The sequence below is a fragment of the Cydia amplana genome, chromosome 6 (assembly GCF_948474715.1).
Source record: "Cydia amplana chromosome 6, ilCydAmpl1.1, whole genome shotgun sequence".
NCBI lineage: Eukaryota > Metazoa > Arthropoda > Insecta > Lepidoptera > Tortricidae > Cydia > Cydia amplana.
This window is the reverse complement of record NC_086074.1, coordinates 12439357-12461255: the sequence shown is the minus strand read 5'-3', so window position 1 is coordinate 12461255 and position 21899 is coordinate 12439357. Positions and strand designations below refer to the sequence as shown.

The 21899-nt window shown below is 38.8% G+C and overlaps 1 protein-coding gene across 1 annotated transcript in view; it reads right to left on the bottom strand.

Annotated features, from left to right (window-relative positions):
* Positions 1-21899, bottom strand: part of LOC134648971 (transmembrane protein 132E) — a 135099-nt gene that overhangs the window by 33778 nt on the left and 79422 nt on the right. The window contains 3 exon segments of the mRNA XM_063503641.1: positions 12021-12288; positions 14150-14293; positions 20862-21693. Of these exon segments, the coding sequence (XP_063359711.1) occupies positions 12021-12288; positions 14150-14293; positions 20862-21693 (1244 nt within the window).

The window sequence follows — 21899 nt, the reverse complement described above, 5'->3', positions numbered from 1 at the left end:
TGCTAAATAATCGTGATAATTTAAATTTAACGAAAGATTTTTTTAAAGGGGGCCGCTACGTATTGTATCTACATAGTATTAAAGTAACTTTTGAATACATCAAACTAGTTTTATGTTGCTGGATTCGCCGATCTATGAACTTAAAACAAAAACGGCCGTTTTAACTTTGGACGCATAGATTGAAGAATCCAGCAACATAAAAACTAGTTTGATGTATTCAAGAGGTACTTAAATGTGACGGAATCTATGAAAAGGGACCTTATTGTCGATGGCGCTTACGTCATTATTAAAGATGCTCCGATATAAATATAATGCCGCGCGATGTAAGCGCCATCGACAATAAGGTCCCTTTTCATAGATAATGCCCCAAATACAAAATACAGTACGTAGCGGCCCCCTTTTTTAAATACCTGACGTTAATTTGAAATAATCACGATTATTTAGCAGTGGCGCTAGTGTGCACGTTGATGGGCTCTTAACAATATCGGCTCTGTGCTGCTGGAGAGAATATTATAAATGGGTAAATAACACAACTATTGCCAAAAAGATAAACCAAGTTTATTTTCACATTAAATTATGGTATACAAACAAATCATTAATTGTCGTCCCCGGTGCGAAAGTGCCCATGATGCTAGCAACTTTTCAACGCTGGATTACTATGGGCAGCTTTTGCACCAGGAACGGCTCGGAGCGAGGGCCGTAATGTATAGGTATACATAGTAATGACCTGAAAAGGGAAAAAGTGTTTTGGTCTCAGACACACTCAGAGTACTCAGACAACGATATAACCGGAGAGTTAGCCACGGAAATAGGTACTTATGCAATTTATAGAGCAACGTAATCCCTCTAGTTAGTGGGCCATACTATCATTATTAATTAATCCAGCATGGCAGCAGTTCAGCGGTGGGTGTGTGAGTGGATGGGCAACAAAGGGGTTGTAAAATGATATCATAGCTAATTATATATTTAATTCAAATATAACAATGCCAGGCGTTTTATTTGGGGGAATAGTAGTGTCAGGTGATGAAAGTACACAAACCACTTGAGCGCCTGCAGGAAGACCATGAGCAAATTCCACCTGACTCACAATTGCTTCACGCATAGTTGTATATGTCTTCTACTTTTTCTTAACACATACCTAGGCGTAATCGAACAGAGTAGTACTATTATTTATTCTGTGACAGAGTACAAAAAGTACGATTGCGAAAAGTACGAGTGGATTATATATATTAAGCTCTTAGACTAATATATATAATATACAAATACTTAAATACATAGAAAACATCCATGACTCGGGAACAAATATCTGTGCTCATCACACAAATTAATGCCCTTACCGGGATTCGAACCAGGACCGCGGCTTCACAGACAGGGTGACTACCCATTAGACCAGGCCCCAATTTCACCACGCCGACATTTGTCAGTGACATATGTCGGGTGACAATTGTCAAGTGACAGGTGACAAGTGACAACTTCGTAAACTGTTTTTGTATAGAAGTGCTTATAAACATGACAGGCATTTAGTCACAATTGTCCAATTGACAATGATTTGGTGAAACAAGAGTAGTTTTTATAAGTCGACATATTTGTCAATTTGTCGGTAATTCTTGACATGAGATCGGAGCTGTGTCAGGCTTGGGTGACAATTGTAGTGTTTTCGTTGTTAGCAAACCCCGTTATCATCGTTGCAGTTCATTGAAAATAAACGTTCGCAAAACTGTGTACCCTAAATTCGCCTTTAGGGTACAAATAAAAATCGCTTTAAATCGCTTTTAAATTCTTCTTAACTAGCATTAAATCATAATTCCATTATAAATTTTAATTGTTGCCTATGAAGGCGTTTAGTAATTCAACATTTAGGATTTGGAATAAGTCTCAGTATAGTTTTCATAATAAAAAAAAAATATAATGCGAAGTTGGGGACCGGTAGCGAAATTAGGTATGTTTAGATAGGTATTGTAAGTTAAATTTCGGACATGATTGTAAAGTTGTTATGGAATAAACTATCTTATCTTATCTTATTGTTTTTTTAATAATTTACTTGGGCGAAGTTGGGCACTAACAGTAAAGTTAGGGTTTTGGTTAGTTAGAAAATGAATCTCCGCGAAAGCAATAGTGGTGATATTCTTATACAAGGGAATATATAAAGTACGAATAGATTCCTACTTTGACGTCACTGACTTTGCATTTGCAGAAAAAAATACTTAAAACTAACAAAAAAATAATGCTTTGACGCCTTGTCAACAAATAATGTAGGTATTGTAATTGTAATAGTAATTAGCATTTATTATTGAAGCTGGTACATAACATATATTAATTTGATTTATCAACTTTAGCTTCAACTCGTCCTTTGACGTAGGCCTCCTCCATAGCTTTCCATTTGTTTCTTTCTTTTGCTGTTTGCATCCATTTACCTCCTATTCTTGTTAAATCATTCGACCATCTAAACTTTTGTGGGCCACTCTTTCTTTTATTATATCTAGGGCACCACTCTACAAGGTCTCTTGTCCACTTATCCAAGGTTTCTCTCATCATATAATGTAGGTATACGCTGCATTAAATGGGGTCGGGACACAGATGGGATCTCAATCAATATCATGTTAGTGATGACAACACGGCACATCGAAAGCAATTAACGATCTCTTGTGAAGAATTGACAAATATGTCGACTAGTAAACATTACCCTTGTTTCACAAAATAATTGTCATTAAATTTAAGATGGACAATTGTACTAAACTACCTGTCATGTTTATATGAAGTTCTATACAAAACAATTTACGAAATTGTCATCTGTCACCTGTCACTTGACAATTGTCACTCGACATATGTCACTGACAAATGTCGGCGTGGTGAAACAAAGGTCTGTCATTTTTTTGACAATTGTCGTACCTGTCAGCTTGGTGAAATAGGGGCCAGACCGGTCGTCAAAACATATATATGTACTTACATAAGAGAATTTGGGACGTTAGCCGCGTACCCTGCCTCGTTTCCAGCCTTGGCCACCGGTGGACTTGATCACTTTATCTTTAGTGTATGACATATATTTCAATTTATAAGAACTGAAACAAACTACTAATGATGTCGCGGGGTAAACTATAAAAATACTAACGCGTTGGCCACATTGCGCGACTGGCTCCGGCTAAGGCAGGGAAGGCTAGATGGGAACGAAAGGTCCGATCGCTGTGTCTCGCTACAACCTATGGTTGTCGCCTTAGCCGAAGCCAGTCGAGCAATGTCATGGCCAAGCCGTAAGGCTAAAGGCTTCGTCACACAGGCGCGTTTTCCGGGCGGGGCGTTAGCGGGGCGCGCCGCTTTTACATATAAAACGCTCACGCCCCGCCCGGGAAACGCGCCTGTGTGACGGAAACTTAAGCGTATGCTGAGACGCAGGCGACGTAGGTCACGCAGCGCAGCACAGAGCAGATTTTTGTAAAGTATAGAACGTCCTTTAGGTACGCACACTCCAGAGTAAGGACGTTCCATACTTTACAAAATCTGCTCTGTGCTGCGCTGCATGAACTGCGTCGCCTGCGTCTCATAATACGCTTAGCCTAGTGGCATTATTCATAAAAGTGTTACTGCCCTGAATTAGCTATGAATCGTTTGTCTTTATCTGTCATTTTGACTTAGATAAAGATAAGATAAAAGATAGTTTATTCAAGTAGGCATAATTACAATGCGCTTATGAACGTCAAATAAAGCTAGGTAGACCGGCTCCCTTATGTATTTGAAAGAAAGGGATAAAAAATTATTTAACTAAATCAGGTCCGTAAAGTTTTATGAATAAGGTGGTAAGTACATATCTTGTCAAATAAAAATGATATTTTTGATAAAAGTTTTTATTGCCGACTATAAAGGCCCCTGTACACAATGGGCCATCGCCGGCCAAACCAAGGGACGCAGCCATGCGGTAGAATGAGATAGCAATATCACTTGCTCCCTCTAACGCATAAATGCGTCCCCCAGAATGGCGCATTGTGTACTGGGGCCTTAACAGGCAATTAATACCTACTCATAAAAACAATTTCTAAGAAAGCCAAACACAAATTAGGTTGCTTTATATATATCAAAGAGTTTCTTTGCCCACATCCTGCGTCCATCATCAGATATTCGGTGGTACCATAATATTGCGTTATCAGTTATCACCCAACTTAAATAATGTATATTAAGTTTTAGCTCAATCGAATAAAGAGACGTGGGGTCTAATTTATCTTGTAATATGTACTTGATACATACATTGCAACTTAAAGGTTTGTTAGAAAAAACCTTTTAAATACCACTGTAATAGTTTCACCTACATATGCTTAACAAATAAACACTTTTACTATTGACTTCGAAATGCATGGACGTGCCTGCTGAGAAGTGTGTTCCAGGCAGAAAGTCAGAACTTTTTTTTGGCGCACTCTCTCGTTCTATAGCTAAATATTATGACTATCCCTTTTCTAAATAAGTCATTAAATAATTGAGGCTGCAGATTTTAGTTAATTTCTATCGTGTCCTCGATAACTTGAGTGTCCTCCAATATGTTATGACTGAAACAGAAACAAATAGATTAGATGAGGTCATGATTCTATAGTGGCGCAGGCTAGTACAGAGGTTCATTTGCAAATTATAAGAAATTAATGTCATTTTTAGAAAGCTGTCGTTTTTAAGTCAGGGGGATTTTATAGTTTCATTGGTCCGATTTCGTTTCGACTGAAAATAAATTAAATTTTGTTCCAGTAACTATTAATCCGTTATTTAAAGCATTTTTGTTATTATTATTTTATTAAAGAGTACCTATTATGTATTAAAGTGTAGTCTATGCCACCTGCGGCATAAAAACATACTAATGAACATCTTATTCAACAATATTTGTCTCAGTAGTTAAGCTTTTATGCTAGGGTAATACACGACACAAACATACCCACACACATACATACATACCTACATACATAGGCTGCTAAAATCATAATTCTTCCCATTGTCACGTATACAATCAAACCACTTAGGGTATTGCAAATGAAAACATTTAAAATAAGAGTACCTACTTAAATCTTTCAATTAAACTGCTGGCAATACACACTAGGCTATGCCTGCGCAGTTTAGCATGTACACTGTACAGTTCAACTGCACAGGTAAAGCCGGTTTGGAAACTGCAGTCGAATGCCTTTTTACCTGTGCAGTTAGACTGTACATAAAAATTAAATATTAATAATATTTTATCCTTATGTCTTAGATTCATGGCACAAAGTGTGGTGGTGTTTTTTTTTTGTCAATACACTTGAATTCTTACATACAAAACCAGCTTCTACAATATTCAGACAGGGTAAAAAAACAATTTTGAAAGTGAGGTCTACGGGTTCCAAAGTTTTTAATTGTTGTTACAATCATTATGACCTTTTTCTGCAGTGTGAAAAAAATGTCAATTGGTAGTTTAGTAGTGTATCTTTCAATGTTGTTAACTCTAGTTTACCAAAAACAAGTATAACAAACTAGAACTTTCTAGTTAGGTAATTAATCTACAGTTGGATCAACTTTTACAACATCCATTGTTGCCATGACAACTTCATGCAATTATAGTAGTCATAGAACAGTTTTTAACAAACTTTTGTCACTTAGTAGAACATAGTCATAGTAGAAGATCAGTGTCAATAGTTTTAAATGGCACAATAAACTCTTCATGATTTTAGTTTAAGAAAGGTGTACTTACATCTCCAATCCTTGATTCTTCTGGATCCATTTTAGACAAGCCAGTTCTCCCGGTAATTGGTTGAGTTACCGCTCACTGCTAGCGGAGCCTGGGTTGCTGCCACATTGATTTTTCTAACTTTGCAGCTCAATTAACGACAAGTCTGACAATAAAAATAGAATTTATAGATAATTGACACATTTAACAGCTAAATTGTATTCAGTGATGACTTGATGACCCTACCTGCAACGGTAGTTAGAAACTGGATTTGGGCTAATATCAACAAGATAAACAACAAACATTAACACATTAACTGCCAGCGACTCACTAGGGGAGTTCACTGTTCGTAGGCGCTTTTTGCTACATACGGTTTTTCCCATGTTATCGGCTACACTCGTAGCGCGTAGCTCGCGCTGGCACTGAATGTTTTAAGTAATGCTAAGTTATGGATGTTTCTTGTGTCCATACTACAAACTTTGCTTAGTTTGAGATGAGGTTGATCTGTATTAATTATTAGCATAGTACTTACCGACTTCCATGCCTGCTGCCACTGATGCCACTGATCTGTACGGATCGTGCTCTCATAGAACTTGAATGCAGCACTGCACTTATCTCTGGCTTCCGAGAGGCTCATGGTCCTCCCTGTACTCCCTGTAGGCGAACAGGGGATGCTGAGTTATATATTTTGCTAGCATTTTCTTCTGCGTCAAAGAATCGACTGAAAAACATATTCATGACAAAATCAGTTATGATCAAACGAATTATAACTTTTTCTGTAAATAAATTATTGGTTTTTAGAGAAACTTACATTATGCGTGGCATTTTCTTTAGATTTCACAGCAAATCAGTATTTTTCTTCAACTTGGTTTGTATTCTGATATTTTCACTGATCACGCGCGTACGCGATGCTTGTCAATGTCAAATTATTGTCAATTGACTCAATTGTCAAACACGATTATCCGTGCATGTTATAATGTAGGTCAATTTGTATAAAGCTGTCACTCATTTAAACACTTTTCAATTTGGAAGTGTAGTAATAAAATTGACTATTCATGTTCAAACTATGTCCGACACACGTCCGACATATGAATAAGGGCAGCCATTGAATAGATTTTTCATAAGCTCTACGCATAGACAGTCGTGGTCACTATCGTATGATAGTCGATAACTTTATTCAATATCGACGTGGTAGGCTTATCGTAGCTCGGGGCCATGCTCAGCGATATGACAAATTTACCAATAACGTTAGAAGACAACGTATCATACCACGTGCAATATGATACGCCCGTGCTAAGCCCGCTGGTCCAAAAGATATTAGTTCCGGTATTGGCATGAATACTAATTTCTTCCAATTATAATTATGTTTTGTATGTATTTTCTTGTATCACGCTGATCGCTATACTTATATAGGAACTATTAGAGATATGCGTTGAGTTGGCACTACAATGAAATGGTATAAAAACTGTAGCAATTAACTTGTGTTTTAACCGATTATATTTCCCGTCCTTACAAAACGGACACAGTACATTTAACAGCTATGGTTTGTTGGCTAGTTACATTGTTAAAGAGCCTTGTATCCTGTTTGGTGTGATTATCCAATTACCTACGTTAAACCAGTCAGTATAATTGTCGTGGGTTGACATCGTGAGAAAATAGCACGAGATGTTTTTTGTACGTTTTGGTGGTATTATGAAACCGGTTAAGAGAATGCTAGTTACAGACTATAATAATGGGTGTAACTATATAATGATCAGGAACGTTAGAAAAAAACTATACTTATAAATAATAAATAAAGAAACACCCTTAATACTTAACAATTAGTATCCTCTAATAGATACCTTCTAATTAGCATCTTCACTAAATCGTCAAAATTAAATTCGGTTCATTTTAATAATAATCCTAGCTTAAATCCGTCCTTGGAGCGGCTTTTAACCTTTATCGACTACCGAACCACCAAAATTAACTACTTCAATGCCTATAATTTGATAGGTAATATACCTACATGGTAATATGCAATCATTTTGAGACACAATTACCTATAAAAAAATCCCTTTCTTAAAAAATATTATTTTCTATATTCCATTGGTATCTCCTTCTTCTATATATCACGTAACGTATTACTATGCACGAGAATTAGTTAAGCTGCCTAATTGATATCCGAACCGTATAAAAACACGATAAATATAAAAACAAAGGAGCTAGCCCAGTCTTTGTCGTACTTAGGAATTTTATGGATATGCAATACATTAATCAGAGGCGAACTAATCAGAAGCCGCAGCCGTCTTCAATATCTGCGTCCTTTGTTAATCCATTTGGCGCTGCATCAATGGGGCCTGGGATGAATAGAAATCCTTTCAGTGTTCTATCTAAGCTTAACCAAGCCAGTCAAGTTAATTAAGTTTAGGCCATACAGGTTCTATTTATTAATTTAAAAGATGCATCCCATTTCTTGTATGTAGGAATGAGTAATTAGGTAGGTATATCAATCATTATCATTCGCCTAAATATCTCAGCGTTTTTCTCTGTGTGTACTTGTGTGTGTACATATTATACTCGTAATAAGCAGGTAGGTTATACTTATAAGGGTTCGTTTAGAACCTACTTATCACCATAGTTTGGCGTTGGCATTAATCGAGATATCGTTGGATATCGAGATTATATATGGGTTACTTATAGAATGGATTTACCGGCATCGGTGTCCTGAACGATTGATTGAAGGTTCTAAGGCCGCCTGAATGCGTATCGACCGTTGACATAAGAAACTAAATCCAACTGTTTGTGGATACTATGGATACGAAACCTCGATTATAGTGTAGTCCATAAAAGCCCTCTTTTCTTAACAGGGATCCCAGCCGATATTGCTGAATGCTTAACATGCAGGCACCACTAGATCGGGAGTTCTTTAAAACCCTAATCGACACAATTAGCCATCGGTATCCGAATTGTGTCACGAGTTTACAACCGTGTTTGCCGTGCTTTTAGCTCGCTAGGATCAGTTGGTGTACTGTTGATTTATTTAAACCCAGTACGGAATTTACTGTCCATGTCAGTTTGTCTTGTCTCCTAAATGGCAGAGATAGATGGAGCAGATTAAGAGCCAACAGGAGCTGAGATTTAAATATTTTAGGTAAATATACCCGTCTCGCTAACGGAAGCGGCTCCTAAAACTAGTGCGATAAGAACAAGGCGAAAAATCCTCCGTAAAATTCTTAAATATCGAGGTTTCGTACTCGACTGTTTCCTCCTCCAAAACCTAACCAATCGTAACCAAATTTGGAAATCTAAATGATTATGAAATTATCTGTGTCGGACCGTTTTGCTTTTTTGGCTAATTGATATCAGTTTTGAATACCACGCCTCTCATTGCGGCATAGTCAATTAGGCCATTTTTGAAGGGCTCTAGCTCCTTAAAAAACAAAAATATCAAAAAAATCAAAACGGTCCGACACAGATATTGACAATATTAATCTGTGTTAAAAAAATCATTGCTCTAGCTTCAAAACCCACGGAGGAAACAGTCGAGTACGTTTGTATGGAGAAATGACCACTCCTGTTGGCTCTTAAGTAAATATAGAAGTGGCCCGTGGCTAAAGTCGCATAGTTTGATGCCGCGGAGGTTTTACATAAGAGGTGATTAAACGTACCTATGAGTCATTTTGCGTCGCTTTGTGCCTCCTACTAAACCCAAATAAGCAAACAATCAATCATTATCTTTATTACAACAGTAACAATAGTAAAGGTATCTTTACGTAGATAACGGCATTCTCTTTCAACAATTCTAACAAGTTCATTCAACAACTCGGCGTAATTGCATTACACGGAACAATAATGGCAGTGTGCACTTAATCATTCATGTAGTTCAATTAGTTTAATCATCTTGGGCAGTTAGGTTGAGAGTCGGAGGGCGTTGAGTGTCCGTCAGTGGGCAGGTTGTTATTGCCATTGCATAGGAGCGTAGGAGAGCGTTCTAGTTAGACGATTTTGTGTACTTAACGATGACTTCAAGATTCGTTAGGATAATGGCTTCTTATCTTGACCATAGAGAGTATTAAAGCTAATATTTAACACTGTGGATGTTTGAGGGAATGTTGGTTTAAAGGTTTTAATGGCATATGGCCTGGAGCCCTATATAACGTAATCCGGAGTCCCCTTAGGTACCTCCTGCCTCTATAGTTCTTGCATCATACGCGTCGTGGAGTATAGTGTTGAGTCGCTCACTCGTGAGGCACCTCATTTGTACCACTCATTTTGTTAATTTGTCGCAGTACTTCTCTCACAATGTCTTACTTCACTCCTCTATTCATTTTACTCATTTACTCGCGCGCATCACAAACACCTCTTGCCACACAAATCATTCACACACTTCAAATTTCAAAAAAACTCTTATTCGTACAAATTTACTCGCGAGTCTCGCGACCCTCAAAACTCATACACTCCTCACAACTCGCAACAGAGTCCCTGGATCGCGCGAGGCGCTAGGTGCTCGCCTGCTCGCCGACACTCAAAACTCAAATGTCTCAAATGAAGAAACGAGTAATGATCCACACTGTCAACTGCCGAACTACAAACCTTATTGCAACGACAAAAGGTCCACCGAGAAATGCGTTAAGTTTGTACCACTCACCGCCTCTCTGTGACATGAACCCCTCAAAAATCCTTTCAAAATGAAACAATGAATTAGAAATACCCAAAGAGGGAGTGAGACCGACACGCGACGTACTTCAATATCGCTTCGCGTCACCACCGAAAATACGTTAACAATTAAACACGAAAGACAACAAGCGTAAGCGCTGCAAGCTTTCATACATCTTAAAAAAATTGTCGCTGTTGGAATTAATGGAATAGTTGACGCTGAAAATATGCTAGTACCTCACCTCATTTGAAGTAAGACATTGTAACACATTTTAGAAAATGAGGTACTCATACAAACTCATTTTAAATTGATGTCCTAATACCCATCACTAGTGGAGTAAGCGGGGACAGCCACTAAGTATTATAGTAAAGTAGGTTCGCCTCGCCTACACCTATTGGAATATAAGGCCAGAGCCAGATACTGAAGTACGGCTCACCGGCCCGAGCACCCCGAGGCTCAGACCTCGGGTAACCCGGGTTAATGAGCTTGGTGCTAATATGAGATAAAGTAATTGCTTTATAAATATTATTCTCTAACTTCATTAAGACGGGACCGCACACTGAGCCCTATGCAAATTGAGTTACAACAGCTTGTCTATTCAGCGATGTTACCGTGAGATAGAGATCTGTTGTGACAATAATATACCTATTTAAATAATGTCTACACGTGTTATCGATCCATGTTTATGTTTGAATATAAATGTTTATCAAGTTCATGGAATGTCATAATAATATTAAAACAAGAGGACTGATCTTTATGAGAAGAAATCGAGTTTTAGGCAAAATATCGAATCAAGTGGAATTCCTTTCTGAGAGTTAAGTATACCTAATATCCCCAAGGAGAGATAAGAGGCTAAGGACATTTTATGTGAAGTGATGTAAGCCGTTTAAATCCGTCAATATTAACGATAAATGCACAAGTTTTAAACAATCTATGTAAAGGAATTTTATACACGAACAATGGGAAATCTTAACAGCAAGGTGTAAAATAAAGTGTGGCGGGTTGTATGGAAGTAGGACGAATATTGAATTCAACAGCAACGAAGTCGAGGGCAACCATGTAGGTAAAACGATTAAGTACCTTTCCCTTCTGCTGCAGTCGGATAAAAATGGTTTTAAACGTACGCGATAACGTCAGAACTTATCCAAAATTCGTTGGCATTAGCGGGCACGGCCCAAGTAGGTACCTACCTATGGCGCGAGTCTCGCGAGTGGGCGTGCTTTCCTTAGCTTCCATGCGATAAAGCTCCCATTAGGCCACTTCATTCATACTAACAGCGCACCATTAAATGTTAATCTCTAGGATTTGTTACGATAGCGTGCTCTAGAGATTCTTCCCAAGAAATAATATTATAAGAATAATGTGAGGCGACCAACCCTCGGAGGGTTTACTATCATTTTTTTCAGCAATTTCGTACATAAAAGCAAGCCGGCGCCGGCCGCAAGGACTCGCCAAAAGCCTATGAAACTCGATAAAGATGTCGTTATAGCAATAAAACGAGCTCCCTTCGTTTCATTAATTACGAAGAAAATACGTTGCGGCTAATTTATGACGGTAGTGGACCGCTCAATAAATTGCTAATTTGGGACACTTCACCTATAACGATAAATTATTTCACGCATCTTTCATTGAGCGCTACGCAGTAGGTGCTTTAATACGTGAGTTTCATCGGATTTATGACTTGATATTTTTTATTAATGAATCAAATAAACTTACCTTGGAAATTGGCAGAACTGCTTGGATATCATCTTTTTCAATATCAAGCCTCGTAATAACTCGGTGTTCATGAGGTGGCTCTTCGCTGGCCGTGGTGGGCACAGGCGAAGATGACAGCTTGGCAGACCAGTTGAGCCTTGCCGTGCCTCGACCCGAGTCGCCCTCCGAGCCTTCGGCGTCTCCCTCTCCTTCGGCTCCTACTTCCACCAGCCAGGTCAGGACTTCCTCCCAACCGGGGCCCGCGGGACCGCTTAAGTCTTCCTCTTTCCTGTTAAAAAAATAGATTTAAAGTCGTCGAGCAAGCAATAGATGGCAACACATATCAGTTTATAAAAAAAACAATCAACTAAACATCATTTTAGAAAAACCGGCCACAGAAATTTACAGAGAGAAAAACTAATAATTGGTAGATATAACGTGCAGAAATTAAAGTTAGATCGTGTCAAATGTTAATCTTAACTCGTATGAGATACCTATAGCGTTTACTGTGCAGCAATATCATGAAATTAGTCCGCTTTAATGGATAATAAGATTCAGTTTCAACACCGCATCAACTTGTTCGTTTTAGTTATTATTGCACTTGTTTAGTAATTTCTAAGCGTACCTAGGAGTGCTAGCAAAAGTCGTAAATACTTTCATATATCTGTAGAACAAGGTTTCTAGCGGAAACTCGACGCTACATGCAATAATAAGTTGAAAAGTCGTGACGCCAAGTTTCATTAAGCTGCAAAACGCGGCAACCGCCAGGCAGATTTACTACTCGGGGAATGCAACCTTAGGTATTACATGCCTAGTCGTGAACGAAATTGTGAACAAATCCTACTGGGGAAATGAGAACGTGGCTTTATTTTATTGCGGAATACCTACTGAACAAGAAATAAATGTTTATATTTTGCACGAAACTCGTAAAATGAATGCAAGTTATAAATTAGAATTAATGTGTATCTATTTAAAGTCGGTCTTTTATTTGTAATGAACTAATGGACTTAATTAAGTAAAATAATTATTTTACGAGTTAATTTATTTATGTTAACGTTTCATTTAAGATATATGTTTTACGAGTTATGGTTTATAAATTTTTTCGACTAAAACATTGTTGCCTGTGCAATTTTCATTAGAAAATAGGCTAGTCACGCAAGCCAAGCACGGCCGTGGGCAATATTTTACGCTAAATAATTGAAGATAAGCCGTTATTCCAGTGAATCGCCAAGTTTTGTCGCAGCAGTTGACCCATTTACTTATAATAGGATCGCGGAAAGCTCGAAAGCAGGGTTGAGAAAATAGAAATGGAATTGGATCCTTTAAATCCGTCGTGCAGTCCAGTCGGGCCGAGGTGCACGTTGGTGTTGGTGCACACCGCATTGAGATTGCGATCGCGTTCCTGTCCTATCGCCGACTAGCGTTTATGAGGTTTACTTACATTTCTTGTAATGATATTGCCGAGCAGCTACTGCAAACTGCGTGCCAACTCCGTAAAATTAATTTGTAGAAAATGCTGCAAATAATACTGACCGTTTTGATGTTTGTTTAAGCAATAAACCGTGTAGTGGTAACTGTTTGAGAGAAATACTGTGAATGCAAACAACGTGCAATAAATTCGTAGGAATTACATAATAATTACACATCATGATATTCGTGTTTAAACATTTAGGTAGGTATTACTTTATTATTTTTATTAGAGATATAGGTATGCTTCTGACCAGCAAGATGTAAAAAACCGGCACGGTGTATGTAAGAAATCCGCATCAACTGGAATACAAGTATCTAATAATATTACTATAACTGCCTACGTATTTGATTACTAACAACCGTAAAGACATTCCATATTCGTAGGTAAATAATGTATTAAAAAGAAGTCACGTTTCCCAAGTTAATCTTTCTACTCAATCTTAGTTTTTACTTAAATTTTATGCACCTAGTTAGCGAGAGTGAGCCATTAAATACGTAATAAAGTGCTCACGTTTGTCCGTTGTCGTCGTTGAGGGGTAGCTCGAGGCGCGTGGTGCTGACCGTGGCGGCGCGCGGCTTGATCTCCGCCGTCACCGCCCAGCGCGAGTGCGCTGCGTTCACGCTGATCAGCCGCAGGCCTGACCTCACTTTCTTTCCACAATTACTTATAAAGTGCTCACGTTTGTCCGTTGTCGTCGTTGAAGGGTAGCTCGAGGCGCGTGGCGGTGACCGTGGCGGCGCGCGGCTTGATCTCCGCCGTCACCGCCCAGCGCGAGTTCGCTGCGTTCACGCTGATCAGCCGCAGGCCCGACTTCACTTTCATTCTAAAATTCAAATACACTGTTAGAACTATTCAACTTTCCTAAATTATATAAAACTAATACACAGGCAAAATACATTATAAATTATAAATTTATGGCATAGAGAGTAAGCTTTGTGAAAGCTCAGCTACCACTAAGCTTTCTCTATAGACGGTCATGTATAAAATCCCTGCGTAAATAAAGTTACCAACCACCTAAGATAAGTGGTAGACCAATGAATTGTTTCAGGAAAAATCCAGTCAGCATCGCACGTTATTCTATCCACTAATATTCATTCATACACCACGTAGAGCACATGCCAATCGCTAACGCTCCGTAGCGAACGAAACGCAACTGTCACTGTCATACTAATATGGTAGAGTGATAGAGAGACACAAAGCGATTCGATGGCGAAGCGATAGCCATTGTCACCTTGGCTAGGCCGCCTGATACTTTACACTGTCCTCGACAGAAAATTTAATGAAAAGCCTTTTAAACCTTTTTAGTATAACTAAAAATAACGTTAAATAATTCACAAAAAGGAACTGAGCTCTATCTCGGCGACAGACAATAGCGTGCCAGAAGGCTGGGGATATTGCCACGCTACTGGACAGCAATGCCAATGCAACAAATAGTTTTCGAACTTTTTGTAACTCTTGAGCGCCCCAGCTGTCGAGTTTTTGCGTAGCTAAAACACACCACTTGGCACTAGGCAGAGGAATTTTAAATGAACATTGCTTTCAAAGTTGGCGAGAAAGCGCTGCCTGAACTTGCAGCCGAAGGGTTGATAGGACTATGTCACATTGCCCGTTTTAACTGCTCATTTAAACTCAAATTGATATTGAAAACGTATTAAATACATCAATTTATCTATGATTGAGATATCCACTAAGAATTACGTAACTCGGCCCAACGAAATATGCCTACGACTGTTCTAGACCCTTCCTAATAAATCCTTGGCTCCCTGCAATTTCGGAACATATCTACAGGGTGGCCAACTTAGAGGTATACAACTTTTTTTTGCCGCCATTTTATTTTGGCGGTAAATATGACAGTTATTGCATGAAAATTAGTTTGTGTAGATACGGCAAATTTATTATGGAGCGTTTTACGACGGAACAACGTGTTTTGATCATTAAAAACAATAGAAACATTAAAAATAACGTTTCCCGGTCGATTCATTTCGAGAAACGGTGACATTGACTGGCCCCCAAGATCGCCTGATTTAACAGCTCCTGACTTTTTTCTATGGGGCTATCTAAAGGGACGTGTCTATGCTAATAGGCCAACGAACCTTCAGCAATTAAAACAAAATATTCGAAACACTGTCGCTGAGATAACGCCAGAAATGTGTGAAAAAGTGATGAAAAACGCGATGAAAAGGGTTCGCATCTGCCATGCTGCTAGAGGTGGACATTTGTCTGACATTATTTTCCATGTGTAATTGCTGACCCTACATATTATATTTAACAAGGAATACTTAATATTTTTTATGTTTTATAGAATAAAATTTCAAAAATAAAGTGTATACCTCTTATTTGGCCACCCTGTATATACCTAAACCGGACCGCTCTGAATGGACGTCAGGTGTTAGTAAGAAGCTTTGTACGAGCATGTCCTATTCCAAACGAGAACATACAGGCCTAAGCCTGAAGCCGTTTATAAAGCAGTATTAAATACCACCACAAGATCGGTTACAACTATAATCAGTTATCTTATCAAAAAGAATGTTAACACTGGATTATCCGGGTCAAATGCTCAACTGAGGCCAGTAAGCAATTTATAATGTAATGTTATTATGAAAATAAATCTAATCTAATTTGGATTCGCGCCGCATCAAATGCGAATTAGACCAAAATTAATCCTATTAGTGCATAAATCGAGCCTTATCCGTGGTGTCTGTTTAGTTCACGATCCGTACATCAAAGTATAAATTCGGCACCTAGGCTGCCTAAGCCGGTGCGGTATAAATTTCCATTTAGGCGAAAAGCTTTATAGTCCTGTGCTCGCCGCTCGTAACTCAAACTTGGCACAGATGTACGGAGTTACAGCAGGTGGTGCGCAGAGCGTACTTGCGCCGCCGAGATTCACCTATTATAGACCCACCCTCTAGATAGCTAGCTATACTCATAACTCATAACCTTACTTTTTTCTTATTGTGGATTTAGCACATACCTTTACCATATTTAGGAATTGGTTAGAATAGAGAGCGAGCGTGAAGAATTTGCTCTAGTAAGTACCAACATTTAGGGGACATAATAATCATACAAAATAATCTTAGATAGGTCCCTACATTTATTGTGACTGAAAAATAAAATATTTTCGTAAGAAATATTTTTCAATAAAGCAGCAACGTGAGTAAGCCAATAGCAATAGCGGTGAAGTAGCAACGGTAATACCTAGTATATTTACGCCGATCGAGTAACAGCAACTATAGTTTACACAACACAGCAACTATAGTTTAGTTTACTGCGGGTTTAGCAACTAAGGCTTCTGTGGTACGGCTTAGCATCAATCATGTTGAGGTAAGCAGAATCTAATAGGTAGACTGTGAAAACCGTTTAGTAAAAAAAATACTAGCTAATGGGCGTTTTTTTTTGTTGTCCCCTACACTTTTCTTTTTCAAATTTTGGATTTTTTATGTTATTTCTACTCAGAATCACGAGCTTTTTCTATCCTAATAGGAGAAAAAAAGTGTCCCAAAATTTCCATACATTTTTCGATCTTTCCATTCCGCGACCGCCATACAAAGTCTATGAAAAATGGTGACGTAATGGAAATAAAAAACCTTAGGACACTTTTTTTCTCCTATTAGGATAGAAAGAGCTCGTTATTCTGAGTAGAAATAACATAAAAAATCCCAAATTTGAAAAAAAAAGTGTAGGGGACAACAAAAAAAAAACGCCCTAATATAACATGTTGGATATAACCAGGATGACGATCGTTGATCGTTAACGAGAAACGAAAATATTTTACAAAATAAAAATGTATCGGAATGACAAATGAGAACGAAATGTTCGATAGTAACCCTTTATCCAATTACATATTAATATTCCTAAGCAATTAGTGGATCATTATTTATTCGACCGTCTCTCTGTCATTTTACAAACGAACAAAAAAAATTTTTGTAGGTATTCTACTTATGTATATTTCCTGAATATTATCTTATATGAAAGTTCAGCGCTTAGATTACCCCGAATTGCTTGGTGGCGCAGTACTAAATAACATTTAGCGTTGGCCCGGGCCGCGGGGGCTTGCACCACTGCACTGCATACGAGAGCTGATTTAATTCTAGTGTTTTGCAAAACTATCATGCAGCAACACAGGTGCAGTATGTAAATATCTGACCATTATATAACAAAATAAATATTCGCTTAAACCTTTCTATTCCAACCAAAACATAAAAAATTTAATTCAGGGTCCTGTATCCAATGCCAATTACAAGTAATTGAGAGTCCATTGACAAGTATTTGAGATCCTTTCAAAGCAAATAAAGTATGAAGATGAATAAGGTGGTTTCAATATTCTTAAACCTATATACAACTACTGGGAAAGAGCGAATATAATAATGATTGCATCATTAAATTGCTTTCATAATTAGCACAAGATGATGGTTGTAAGTTGTAACTGACGATTCTAAGTGCTTGTTGTCTACGAGAAGAAAGAATAATTTGAGTATAAAAGTCGATTAAGCATCATGCGTAAAAACCTGATAAAAGCGTAAATATCTAAAGTACCTACTTCTTACATCTCGTACCAGCACTAAATATTCAGTAAATGTGTTTTCGTTGGGTTTTGTTCCCATACTCGTACCGCACGCGCCACAATGTATCATGCTAATTTAATTACAATATACTTCGTGTGTAAATGTAAAGCAATCATGCAAAGCGAAGAGACGCATGAATGTTATGTATTAATTGCTATCATAGATATCAATGGACATAACAATTTGAATGATTTTGCAATTATAGTAAAATTTAACTTTAAATTATTGACACGCACTTGCGCGGTTTATTGTATTAAATTAATTTAACTACAAGGGAACATTTCCCATGGTACCCACTTTTAGAAAAACTTTTTTAGGTAAACTATTATTCTAGCCTAACTCGCATTTACTGTAATGTAGAAAGGTACCTATACAATATTAAGGGTGTTAAACTATAATAAATAAGTACGTATGCAAAGGAAAACACAAACGTGGAGGAGGTAGAGGAGCTTGCACTTAGAATAAAAAAACTGGAAGGATATGCACCGACAAGAGATTCACTCTAATGGCTCCTCTACACTATCGGCAATGATGGTCCATTACAGAATGTGCGACAATTCCATCGTGGGAGCACGCGCACAATCATGGCCGCCACTTCCTTTGATGTTTGCCCGAATACGGACAGAATAGCGATTACGGTCCATCATCGCCGATCATGGGCTACTGTAGGCCACCACACGAACGGGATTGCCCATCATGGCCAATGGTGTAGAGGAGCCATTAAAATCAAATATATAAATATTATAAATGAAGTTGCCAATAGTTGCCGAAGAACGAAGCTGCTTAACATATCAAACGGCAAAGTTTCCGAGAAGCAATCCCTGATAACTAAGCCGCTTGGGAACTTATCAGACTTAAGAAAGGTCGCATCTTTTTTTGTATTAGTTATTTCAAGAAATACTTAGTCCAATATTCTTTTATTTTACTTAGGTATCTTATTCTTATATTTACATTATACTGACTATTGTTTTTATGTAGGTATTATTTTTTTCTAAAATGTATGTTGGTGAACGTATTATTTAACGATGTTCGTGGGTAACCGTTACAATTAATTAATTAATTTATTTATTTTATTTAACATTTTAAATCAGGCAACAAGGCCCATATTACAAATACCTTACAGACTAACATATATATGCATTTTATATAAACTTAAAAAACTAAACACTATTTAGGCGACAAAACGGCGTGGCTCCGTTGAATCGTCTGGTCTTGTGTCGGATTCGACAGTTTGCCCCGGAACCTCCGAAACACGACACCCTTCGGCCAGAAGTCGGCGCACTCGATGGTCCCCTGCAGCGGTCGCGGCACGCGCACCACAAACGAGTTGAAGTGCACGTAGTGGCGCGATCGAAGCTGGAACACCCTCAGCGTATAGCCGTAATATTGGACTAAGATACCAAATGTCAACTTAAAATTACTTTGTGCGTAAGGTTATATGTGTCATTTCATGATGTTCACTAAAAGCCGAACACGCATACCTTACTCATCAGCTGTATTGAGTAAAATGCAAACCATTATACCAAAAATATTTCTCTCACTAGAAAAATAAAATCGATCTGCGTCAAAGCTTTGTAAAATTTTAACACTCATTGAAGCTCCGCGCTATAAACAAACGGCTCCTCAGTCATTTATTGCCGAGCCCACTTGAAGCTGTGGCCACGGAAAAGTTTTAACGGGCGCGGCACAGCAGAGTGTCCAAGACTTGAATTCCCATTGGCTTTGCGAGGGCTGGAAAATTCTCGGATAACCAGCGTAACTTGATCTCTAGATTCATAAAAACTTCGTGTAATCAGAAAGCTCAATTTGCATGTGCTCGGTAAATGATCGGAATAACACTCCAGCCCAGTGCTTCGGCCCAGACGCCGCAGCCCATAAAGTGTTCGGCCACACTCGATACCGCCTCGTCTATTCCACGTACCGCAACTTAAAGCATATATTTATTAAGTACCGAGCTTAGGATGATACACTGATTATCTTGGCACTACAACCATAGCATGGTTCGAGGCATACCAAATAGGATATACGTATATAACTTAATTGTCACCCTTCAGACACACGGGAACGATTTTGAATTAAACATCCCACATAAGCTTAAATAATACTAATAATAGCACACTTAAATAAAGCTAAAATGTAATGTTGCGTTTAAATCCCTGGCAGTACGAGTACAGTTTGAACTTGAAAATCGTTTCTGTTCATTAGGATGGTATCGATTACGGTAGAATTCGCGTTGCGTATTGTTTCTACTGAGCTATTTATGTAGCTTGAAATATGAAATGCTGCGTTTTCACAAGAATTTTAATTTTATACGCTAGGTTGTGACTCGAATATACATATAATTATTAAGTTTCCTGTTTTAATATCTTGTTTATTATTGTCGTCTTGTGACGAATCTCGCAACAACTACTAAGTACTCCCACACATGAAACACTATCACGGTGACACTCAATAAACCTCGTTGGGTGGGACTGTAAACACGAATTCTACCAAGTTGAACTGACGTAATAGAGAGACAGACAAGTTATTCGGGCGTCGTTAACGTGAAGTGGCTTTTGCAGTGACATAGCATTTCGGGCGCCGCGCGCTGTCAGCGGCAGAGATCTTGGGTGGCGCAGTGTCATGTCACTTTGATATTTCTCATTCAATTTTGGAATGTCAAACCAATTTGTCAGTAAGTAAATAAGAACAAAAAAAACTATTCCCATCCTTTTCTTTTGGGTGCTAGTACTAGTAAGACAAGGATATGTAGTATTGACAAAACTATATTTTGTTACACTCCTACTCAATAAATGAAATTATGTATATTTTGTGTAGATTACTCACCTGATAACGACGTGTCCGGTAGAATGAGCGGCATCCCGTCGGACGACAAAAGGCAGATGTAATCGGGAATGCGGATATAATGGCGCTCTTGGTAGCAGAAGTGCTGAAGCACCAGCTCGCGCCTCACGGTATCCAGCCCTTGCCCCTGCTAAAGTGACGACTCCCAGAGGCCACGCTGGCTGCACAGAAACCCGCCCACAAGCGCCTTCCCCGGATTCTCCACTACTAGCTTCCGCAGCACTGTACGCTAATCGCACTGTTCGAGGCGGCCGCTTTCCTTTTCCATCCGCTGGCCACCAAGATGCAGGAATCGTCAACTCGGCCAAGCAAGCGCCCTCTTCCCCTTCTGGGCCACATGTTGCCGTCAATGACTTTGTGCCTAAAGTGGCGTGTAATGTTATACAAACTCTTCTAGGTCGAGTGGCAGCTCTTCTAGCTCCCCCTTCTCCACCTGTATGAAAGAGCACACGCAGCACGGGCGCATCTCGAGGTAGTTCTCTAAACACTAAATGTGCTGATACGTCAAGTCTGTGTGCTGTCGCTTCTTGTAGTTCGACTAGAGTTGCGTTTCTTCTAGGCGGTTCTAAGGGATCAGGTACCGTGTAGCGCGCTGGCACTGTTTGTTTGGTGGAGAAGGGTCCGTATGTGGCGCGAACAGAAGCTGGTGCGGACCCCTGAAGCACAGTGAATCGGTCCAGGGACAGGAGAGCTCCAGGCAGAGCTGTGCCCATCGGTTCTGGGGGTGGACCCGCGCCGCTCCATCTTGCCGTGTGCTTTAGAAAAAAACCGCTATCTTTGTTTTCAAAGTGGACCTCTACGCCGAGAACGGTACCTGGAACAACCAAATGAGGACACATTAATTAACAGAAAAAAACTACTTTGATGTGCTCACTTCGGTAAAGATATATATCTAACCTAACAACAAAGTTAGACTAATAAAGTTATGGCTGAAGAAAAAGCTCTTTAAATATTTCATTTCGTTTGTCGTGGCGAGATAAAGCGCGTCGTGCCGTAACGCGCTGGCACCCTTCCAACTGC